We start from the raw sequence: 10,584 nt of genomic DNA on the forward strand, positions 1-10,584 counted from the left end.
GGGGGGAGAGTTTGCCACGTCACAAAAAAAAAAGACAAAAACAATTACACAAGGCCAAATCCTTAATTAGCTGTTTCTCAAATTATTCCCCAAACAGCTTCTTAATCCTTTTGTTAACACTAATCTCAGCTCTTCCTGCTCCCGCCATCCGTCCCTTGTTACCCCCCATACCCTTAACACCCTGAAGCCCCATCCCATGCCGTTACCTCACACCCCGGCCCGATCTGCCCTCCTCGCAGCGGGGCGCCGATATAATCAGCTTTTGACTCCTACCCATCCAAAATCCTCAGTTCTTTCCAGAAGGAGAAGAAAGGAAAAAAAAACAGGAAGTGGCCAGAGGATTTCATGGGCCACACTCGGCAGGACATACAGAAAAATTAGCACCCCTTCCTAAATCTTAATTTAAATGCACCGGATTATTAAATGAGGGAAAAAAGCTATTTGTTAACTGCTTATACTGTTTCTTAAAAAAATCAAGCCAAGATTCAGCTCGGTGTCTGTAAAACTGACTGAGTTATAAACATTTTTGTGTCTCCTAAGGCCATCCTGATTTCGATTGGCTCCAAAAAGTCTGTCAGTTGTAGATTTGCATCCTGTGATAACTTTCTAGAAGTTTCACGAAAATCCACCCAGTGGTTCTTGAGATATTTTGCTAACAGACAGCAAGCCAACTCAAATAGTTCATGGCAAAGTTTTAAACAAAGGTCTTGCTCAATCTGTTAGCGCTCGGAGCCTGTGTTGGACATCAGTGTCAGCTGCTACCACGCCAAATCTTAGCTCAGTTTCCATGAAACTGACTGAGCTGTAGCCGTTTTTGTGTTCGGTGATGTCGGTTAGATGTGGCGGCCATCTTTAATTGGGATGACTCTAAAAGCTGATCAGTTGCAGATGTACGTCCAGTGATTACTTCCTGAGAGTCTCGTTAAAGCCCTTCCAGCGGTTCATGAAATTTTTTGCTAACAGACACACCAACGCATGCATACACACACAGTCACAGGCAAAAACACTATCACCCATCCAAGGTGGGATAAGCATCTATGAAACCCCAGCAGTGATTAAATAATAATGAATTAAAGAATTAAATAAAAACATGCTTGAATTGGTGGTTATTAGCCAATATAAAAAACAACCAGCTTATAGTCTAATACCAATGAGGTGTCCAGAAGTCATGATCCTTTCAGGTCAAACCATCCGTCTGGTTACCACGGTAACAAGCCTCCCAGCAGGTAGTTATGATGACATTAAAATGACATGGTGATGGATTTAATGGTGTAGAAGGGTGTTGAAGTAAAGTGGAATGTCACTTCTGCGATGCCTAAACTCTTTTCTCTGAACTATAAAGGTGTAGTTGTATGAAAAATGTAATCAAACAGGCTTAAGATGAAAAGAAAAGCATTGTGCTTTGAAAATGAAATGCCACGAGAATGGAAAAATAACACAGTGAGTCGTCTAAAGAATCAAACTGTAACACTACCTTAAATGTGATTTTTGACATATTCCTGTGGTAACAATGCTTTTTTAAAGTCTAAATCGTGTCTCGAGCCAACCCTTGAAGAAGCCTAAATAATCGAAGGAATGCATTGTATGGCAAGCCCTTTGAGCATTTAATCGATCTATGGTGCTGAAGAGGAAAACCAGACCCTCCAGGATTTCGTGATGTTGCGATCGCAACTATTAACGCAAAATCAAGCAACCCCGTGGAATCGCAGCTTTGTGCAACTTTGCCCAAAACTCCGCAACTTTAACCAAAATAACTCACGAAGAAGACACATGACGTCACTTCCTGTTAACATCAGAATGCCAAGAGCATGCAGAAGCAGCGACCGAAGCCAAAATGTGCGCTAATGCTTCACATTTGCCCACAAAGATTTCAGCAAAGGACCGCGGAAAACACCGCAGTGAAGTTAGTTTTAAGTTGGATATTGGATATTCGCGCGCCGCCGAGTTAGCGGCGTCTAGCTCATGGCTGACCCGAAACAGGTACGCTAATGTCGGCCAGCCGTCCCTAAGTGAACCGCCGCGCGTGAGAGAAGGGGCCAGCAGAGAACGGCTGGCTGACATTAGTGTTCCTGTATCGGGTCAGCCGTGAGCTAGATGCCGCTAACTCCGCGGAGCACGAATATCCAATTTTTTCTCAGAAATCAAATGGAATCTTTTTTAGGACTACTTTAAACAATTACAAGAAAGTGTGTGTTTGCATTTGCCTATTAGCAAAAAATATCTCACGAACCAGTGGAAGGACTTTAACTCATCATTGGATTAACTTTTGAACCTATTTCAAAATAGCTTCCAACACTAAAAATGGCCATATCTCAGTCCGTTTTACAGATATCGAGCTAAAATTTGATCTGCTAGCAGGGAAGAGGCACCCGTAACATATACTTCAAACACTAACAGATCAACCAAGATCTTTGTTTAAAACTTTAGCGTGCGAGGCAGCAGGTCTGCATTCCTTCGAGGAATGTTGCTTTCATTTTAAACGTTCGTCTGAAATCTGGCTGTGGAGATAAACTGAAGGAGAAGAGACATGGATGTCACGCTTCCAGAACTACTGGAATGGTTTAATCACATCTCATCCCCACCTGCTGAAGTAGGTACCATTAGGTCTTACAGCTGGTTAAATTATCATTGATCCTAAGTGCATCTGAAGCATAAATTTAAGCCCTTTTGGGCTACATTTATACCTAGGGGGGGCCCATCACTCCCATTCTCTCTCATCTCAAACTCAATGTCATGCTTTGTCTACCTTTTCCATGTGTCTATTTCACACTAATTCAACCCAGAAATGATCCTCAGACGGGGCTCAGCTGGGACCTCACAGTCGTTATCTGACAGATGAGTGAAGGGGAGGCAGAGAAAGGAAAGACGGATTGAAGAGGAGGAGGAGGAGGAATCAGAGAACGCGAGGAGGGAGATTTGATATGCTGCAATCCAAGCCGGCAATCTGAATACAGCCGTAGGACTGTTGATGACCATCTTCAACGTTGGTCAAGCAAAAGAAATGAGATAAGAACAGTGAACGTATCTGTACACCCTCGGGCACACAGGTAGCCACGATATTGTCCCATTTTGGATCATAGCCCAGATCAGGCTTTACTTCCTCATGTTGTCCTATAAAGGAGACTGCAAGTGGGCCAGACCTAACTAATCCATCAATGATAGAACGCTCCGGGATCAATTATTAACAGTAAGCTGATGCCACTATCCCTGTGTGTCTAATGTCTTCTTTCTCACAGCGTTTTATCTGCAACAGCTGCATTTTCTTTTAATTTTTTACACTTGTTCCTTTGTGCAGATCCAGAATGCTTGTTTGGATATTGGTCAATAAAACGTTTATTTATTTATTTTTTTGGGGACTATTAGCTTTTAATTTAAGCAGACTGAACCATGTAGACATGAGGAGGGCAGGGCAGTGATGGTAGTGATGTAATGACAGCTCCACATGACATTCTGAGACACTTTTACACACTGCAGGCAAAAAAAGAAGAGCAACTCGGGGCCAATTAAAAAAAAGAAAATCTACATTTAATTTTAGCTAACTTTAAGACCTACCTTCATGCTTTAATGAGGTGACTCTAATTTATTCCAGCTTCTTTTATCATATCAATCTTCCAAATGAAGCGTTAACAAAGGAGATCGCTTATGAGTCAAGACATTCAGGATGATGAAGATTGTTAATCCTTTTAAAACCATGGGGATCACCGGTGACACCGCGGCACATGTATATTTACACATAGGGCATTTTTTGACACAATTATTGACAAAAATAGACAAGAAAGACCATTATTATTATTAAGTTTTAAAAGGGTTAAAGCATGGAGCCAACCCAATTCAAGATGGCTGCCACAGATGGTCGGCCTTAGGCAACACAAAATGGACAATAACTTAGCCAGTTTTACAGATATTGACCTAAACCGTGGTGTGGTCGTAGCTGAGACTCATCCCCAACACATGCTCTGAGATTTTTTTAAAAACTTTGTCATAAGGTTGCAAGACAGTTTAGCAACAAGTTAAGTCTGTTAATGTGTTGTATATAAGAAACACCGATTCCTGCTGAAACAACACTGCAATAATAATGATAATTTCAGAGTGACATGTTGCTAAATACTCTTTCTGTGCTCGTTTGATTTTTTAAAAATTATTATTATTTTTTTACAGTACACAAACGCTGCCTGTGTCCAAGGTTAGTGGGTTAGAGTTGGACTCAGTGGGGCAGAAGTTCTGGCTGCAGGTAAGAGGCAGCTTGAGTTTCTGAAAGCAGACTCCCCCCTCGCCCTCCAGGAACAGGCCAGCTTCATCAATAATTCAACACACCTCACCATTCGCCTCAGCAGGACGGCTGTGAGTGGGCGAGCGTTGCGGGGAAGGATAAAGCTTTTGTGTGCGCAGTGAAAGTGTCGAATCGGAGGGGAGGGGAGGAGGATGGAACGGAGCACGCTGCAAATATTTGTGTGTGTAAAACCAAATTTACATGCTCAAACACACAGACCATGGTAATCCAGACCTATAATGTGTGCTTTATGCTCAACTTAATATCCTTTGCTCTTCGAGCAATCAGTTTACAGTGCTCGCGGCCGTTTGGTGCCTGTCTCCGGTGCCCATTGCTTACCAGGAACAATGAGGAGCGATTCAGTTACAGAGTCCAGGGTTAAAGTAATCCAACCCCACAGACAAGAATCTGCAGCCTGTTGATGGCTGACATGACCTATATGCTAACAAGCCCTGTTGGTGTTTGCTAATCTTACTCTAAATCCATTTCCAAATCAGACCAATGGACCCTTCAGACCAAAGTGATTGAAACTCAAGTCCCTCTGCAACATCTCAGGTTAGATGACGCATCACACAAGTAAAACGGCTCCAGTTTTTATACTGATCAAAGAAATGCCAGCTTTCTTTTGTATTCAGCCCGACAGAGTTCTCAGGCTCTTCTCTTGAACCAACTTCCAGTTTCTGTCTGTGAGGCTGACACCTTGTCTAGGTTCTGGACGCGGCTCAAGACGTTCTTTTTGATGAGCCTGGTTCTGCTGGAGGCTTCTTCCTATTTAAAGGGAGTCATTCCTTTCCACTGTCACCAACATGCTGCTCAGGATGGGGAATTGCAGCAAAGTGAAGATTTGACATAATTTACCAGCTTCCTTCGATCGATAACTTGCACTAACTGGCATTTCATATTGTACTGTATCAGAACGTATTATAATAGAAATTAATTGACTGCAACTGGATTTGAATCTGGATCTGAATTGCCTTAATAATTTGGATTTGTTTTTTGTTTTTTTTCTTCTTTTGCATGGTGCGCTGAGATGACTTTTGGTGCGAACAGAATAAGCTGAATTGAACTGAACTGAATTTAAAGCTCAGCTGCAAGAGCATTACTGTAAATCTTATTGGTTACAAGAAACATTTTCAGTTTTTCAGGAACAAAAAAAGGATCACGATTAAAACCATTAACCAACCAAGCCAGGGGTTATGTTTTAGGAGGAATAAGAGGAGATATTTAGAGGTTAGATAACAGAAAAGTAAAAGCTATTAATAAATTTAAGTTATTTTTATATTTACGCATTAATGAAACAATAGTAAGATTGCAATTTCTTTAACAGCATTTAATTTTAACATAAAATCCATTTTAGTAAAGATTTGTTGCAAATTTATAGATTTTCCCTGAACGCCGTTATACAATGAATTGAGTGATTATTTTTTTTCTTTTACCATTATATTATTGAGTCATTTAAAGCCGGCTTTCCTCTCTGGTTTCCCAGATTAGGCACTTCCTTCTTCAGCCTCATCTGGTTTTTTTTATGCAAAGATGCAACATTTCACTGATGTGGACGCCTGCGGAGTGAAAACTACATTACTCATAATTACCACGCACCCCTTATTAGCCTTCGATTCATTATGAATGTGAGCTGGGGGGTTAGGGGTCAGCCTATGTCGACAGAAGCTCATGTGATCGCCATCGGTGACCCTGAAGGCCAACCTTTCCCCATAGATGTTTCAGATTCTGTGTAACTTTTTTTTGTTTTGTTTTTAGGAAACTAGCAAGCTAGCATGTTAGGATTTAGGACAGCAACAATTCACTGAAGTATGTTTTCTTACCTTGTCTAATAGAGACATATCGGCCGTTAGCTGCTATCAGAACCACTTGTGGATGGCTCTCTTCCAAGTCAAACAGTTCATCTTTGCCTGGCTTGGAGCATCGTCCAGACCTCAGGGTGCCCGAAGGCCCCATGGGAGACAAATACCTTCCCTCGCAATCTTTAAAGGCTAGCTTCCCGCACTTCAGCTCTAACGTGTACGCCGTGCCCCGCCCACTCTCTTTCACCAGCTTTCCATCGCTGCTGAGGAACCGGCTGTCGCAAGTCTTTAGGCAGTACTTCCCGTCCATGTAGACGAGGGTCAGGAGTGCTTCCACACCCCAGGGGATGTTCACATCCACTGCGATTTCCCCGTCCGCCGTGGCGAGGTGGGCATAGCGCTTACGAGCGACTGACAGAAGGTTGGCCTGAGGATGGAGAGCCAGGTGCACTGCCCACAGCTCGGCATCTGTGATTGTCTGCGCGAAGCAGGACAGGTAGTCCCGCGAGCCGCCAAAGAAGCGCAGGTATTGCTCAGACTGCAGGGCCCAGCGGCCGTCCGACTGAGCCACGATGAGGAAGCGGCAGTCTGAATTGTGTCCGTCTGCCTCACAGGTGACTTTGCCATCCTTGTCGGAAGCCAGGTAGCGTCCCAGGTGGCTGCGTAAATACACCACTTGGGAGTCCTGGGAGTCGTGCTCTAGAGTCCATATCTGCTTCTTCTTTAGGCTGGGAGCCGATGCGTTCACCTGGGAAACAAGGAACAAGTTTTGCACAACCTGGAACAAGCCTGGGAGCATCATATTTTAGGCTTTTTGTTTAGACTTTGTAGAGGTGGTTCACCACCACAAAACATCAACTTGCATTGTTGTACCTTAAAACCAAAGGCCTCTGCAGTGAGGTAGCGACCCTCGTGGTTGATTAGACCAAACTGCAACTTTAAGGGACTGTTTCCATTAGCAGGCATCTTCACCTGGGACGATGTAGGACGGAGGGACAGAAGAACAACACATCAAAAAAGTTGGTGGCGGAAAGGAGAAATAAAGGTAAGTTGAGGGCATAAGTTGAAAAAGCAAGAGGTAAGACTAAACAGAAGGGAAGAGAGGGGTTCAAAGCTGTGAGGAAGAAGGAAAGAGTCATGGTGAATGATGAAATGCAAAAGCTGTAAAAGCAGGAAATCAATTCATTAAGGTGCAGTATATAAAGCACCACAAATTCCTTCTCCCCGCCCATGACTTCATTATACATTTTTCCAGCCACAGCCTCCTAATTTACTTACTGCGGTTTTGTGGCTTCCCCTCTGCAGTTCCTGCGGTTTTAATTCCAGCTCCCAGATTTAAGAGGCTCCTTTCGTCAGGCGCCCTCTTGTAATTCTTTCTCTTTTTCTTCCTTTCTTGCTGGCTCTTGCTTTCTGTTGATCGTGTCTCCCCCAGCTCGCCTCCACCTCTGCTGCTGTTCTCCCTAATCAGGTTAGAGGCAGCAAAGACTTGAGTCAACCTTGATCTCTTTTCAGTCCAGTGTCAAACCCTCTTTCTCTGTGGACTAATTTTGCTCTGGACTGCTTAGATGGGCTCCCGCAGCCTACCCTCTCCCTCTCCTCTCTCCTGTTGAGCAGCTTCGCCCCTGTTCCTGCATGACTTGTTATTCACCCTGAAGGCTCAATCACCGGGATCCCCCCAGACTAGGCTTCTCTGGGGTTTTGCATTTGCCCCTCCTTCGGCTCTGCTCCCTATTGGATCAATCACATCAAATGCCTTCACCCTCCTCCTCACCTTCCTCAAAGTCCAGGATCCGAGTTTGTCAGATGCAAGTTTGATCAGCGAAGGAGAACATCCTCAGTGGCGCTCGAAAATTTTATGGTTGTGCACTGAAGGAGTCCTTCGCTCTTTCTCAAAACATGAGCTGTCTGTCACAACTGCTACAAAAGATGCTTTCCTTTGTAATCTTAAGCCTCTCTCTGTCGCTTGTTCCTCCCATCCTCTCCTTCTCCCTCGCTGCCTTTCCTCTATTCTGCCATCTCTGTAATCCTGCCTTTCTCTTTCCCTGCACCTTATTCTGAGCTTCTGCTTTTCACCTCTCTCCGACTGCCACACATAAATAGAAGTGAGTAGAAACAATGCGCGCATATGCACACACGGCGCCGGGTAACCAGAGCACTCCCTGTGCCTTTGGGGTACTTTCCTGAGTGCGGCTCCTTTTACCTGCCTGCGCTGGGGTTTGGTTACACACCTTCTCTGATTGCAAGCTCTCTAATGGGAACCGAGTCTGAGAGGCAGAGGGAGGCAGACTCTACATCTAAATTTAGGAAGGGAAATGACAGATATCAAGGTAGGAGGATAATCAACATGGAAGGCTTTGCATGAATGTATGTGAATGTGTGTGTGTGTGTGTGTGTGTGTGTGTGTGTGTGTGTGTGTGTGTGCGGAGGGGGAGAGGGGTGGGGGGTGTAATCAACCATGCCAATCAGCCCATTATAAGCCCTCTTTGAGGAGTAAACAGACGTGTCTTTTCCTGAATCCTTCTAATCCTCAACCCAATCATCCCAACCTGGCTAATCTACTGCAACCTCCCCACTCCTCAAATACCCGCACACACACACACACACACACACACACACACACTCGTCTCTGCTTGTCAGCGGTTATAAACATATAGACCCACTGACCCACGGCAACATACACGTCATCACCGCTCACACAGAGCTCAGAGGAGGCTCTCAGGGGTCCGCAGTAAACACCACCCACCCAAAGATTTGCCCCCCCCCCTCCCCGACCGAGACCTGAACTTCTGCTCAAAACAGGATCACACACAAAAAAGACTTTACACATGGAGGGAACATAAACGCTGCAAATATTTTGTACAACCAAAATACTATTCGCAACTATATGGAAAACACAACCAGGTTAGATTTACACAATTTCTTGGTTAGGTCATTGTGTAAACCTAACCTAGTCAATAATGACCTGGGTCAGGATTAGGAATTGGGGGGGGGGGATAAGGACGAAGCAGAAGTTCAAGATCAGTTTGATTTATTTTCAGTTTTTCTTTTGCACTGCTTCAACTTTTGTTTTACGTGTCGCCTCATTAGGATTACACGTCAGAAGTACGCAGTCAGGTTGAGGTAACACAACTGTGTTGTTAGATTGGGAAAAAAAAGGATTGTTGTTTGGTTCAAGACCCACATCTGCACAAGTTTGCCTTTTTATACAACGTGATTGATGCTAAAGCCACCTCTCTGAATTCATTTTCAGGATTAAAGGCCGAGCATTCCTTTAAAAACTGCGTATCATCATCCCAGATTAGGAAATTATGGATTTATGGCCATTTTGGTCAAACCTTAAAAATAACATTGTGCACAACCTAATGGGATATTGCAATATCTTATGTGCTCACAATTTGTGAATGACTGTCAGCTACTACCCTGCCAAATTTGAACTCGGTATCTGTGAAATTCCCTGAGTTGCAGCCATTTTAGGCTGCCGTCTTGAGCAGAGTTGACAACTATCGTTAATGACGAAAACGTAAAACAAATCTTGTGTGAAGTGTATGTTAGGGATGACTCTCAGCTACTAACACACCACATTCGAGTTAAATTCAAAGAAACCCGAACATTTTTCTTGAATTTAGTAGAACTAAACTCATCCAACATGTTGTTGTGATCTCACAGAGGGCATCCCGGCTCTGCACACTGTCTGGCACAGGTCTGACAAAACGAAATCTGCATTTTCACACCTATTTTAACAACTACATATTTAAAGAAAAGCAATAATAATAACAAATCCAATAGTTCTGAACTGCTTCTCTTTCCCTCTGATCTCCTGTGAGTAAGAGAGGCTCCAGTAGGCATGTGTGCGCATGCATGAAATTCATTGAGAACTCCGCATCCATCTCTTCAAAATAAAAGAATTAAAATGGAAATCAGATCTTCACGTTTGCACGCTTGAATTTCTAATCAGAACCACCACCACCAACCCCACCCCACTGGCATTTTTTTTTTTTTTACTCAAATTAATCAAAAATCTTTGAACGGACGTGCACACAGCCAGGAAAATAAAAAAATGAAGAAAAAAAAAAGACAAAAGAGAGAGCAAACAAATCAAAAAAGTCATAAACTGTTATTGTTATCACTACTATTATTTTCATTACCAGCTCTATTATCACTATTACTGTACTTCCTCCTCATATGTATCCTATCCCACGCATCATTAGCTCCCTCCCCGTGGCCCCCGGGGGCCGCGTCATCGTCTGCTGATGTGCTGCTGCTCCTGCTGTCGGCACAGTGACGCCTGTCCATGGCCAACCAGATGTTTTTCTTTCTTTCTCTCTCTCTCTTTTTTTTTTTTGCCCCTTCTTCTGGGACAGCGGCTGTGCCAGGTTCACCGTGGCAACCGTAGGATGGTGCTTTAGAAGCCATTACAGCGATCCTCTGATGACACTCAAATAGCTATCATTACACCTCCTCCAAGGAGACACAGAGGGGAGGGAGGGGAGGTGAGAAGAGACGGAGGGGGGG

At 43.8% G+C, this 10,584-nt stretch overlaps 1 protein-coding gene across 1 annotated transcript in view; it reads right to left on the bottom strand.

Annotated features, from left to right (window-relative positions):
* fscn2b (fascin actin-bundling protein 2b, retinal) overlaps positions 1–8,149 on the bottom strand; it is a 12,621-nt gene extending 4,472 nt beyond the window's left edge. The window contains exons 1-3 of the mRNA XM_017418308.2: positions 7,351–8,149; positions 6,946–7,044; positions 6,094–6,820 (exon numbers count right to left, since the gene is read on the bottom strand). Of these exons, the coding sequence (XP_017273797.1) occupies positions 6,094–6,820; positions 6,946–7,038 (820 nt within the window). The 5' untranslated portion in view covers positions 7,039–7,044; positions 7,351–8,149. The remainder of the gene's footprint in view (positions 1–6,093; positions 6,821–6,945; positions 7,045–7,350) is intronic.
* Positions 8,150–10,584: the final 2,435 nt, after the last annotated feature.

Source organism: Kryptolebias marmoratus, linkage group LG17 (assembly GCF_001649575.2).
Source record: "Kryptolebias marmoratus isolate JLee-2015 linkage group LG17, ASM164957v2, whole genome shotgun sequence".
Lineage (NCBI taxonomy): Eukaryota > Metazoa > Chordata > Actinopteri > Cyprinodontiformes > Rivulidae > Kryptolebias > Kryptolebias marmoratus.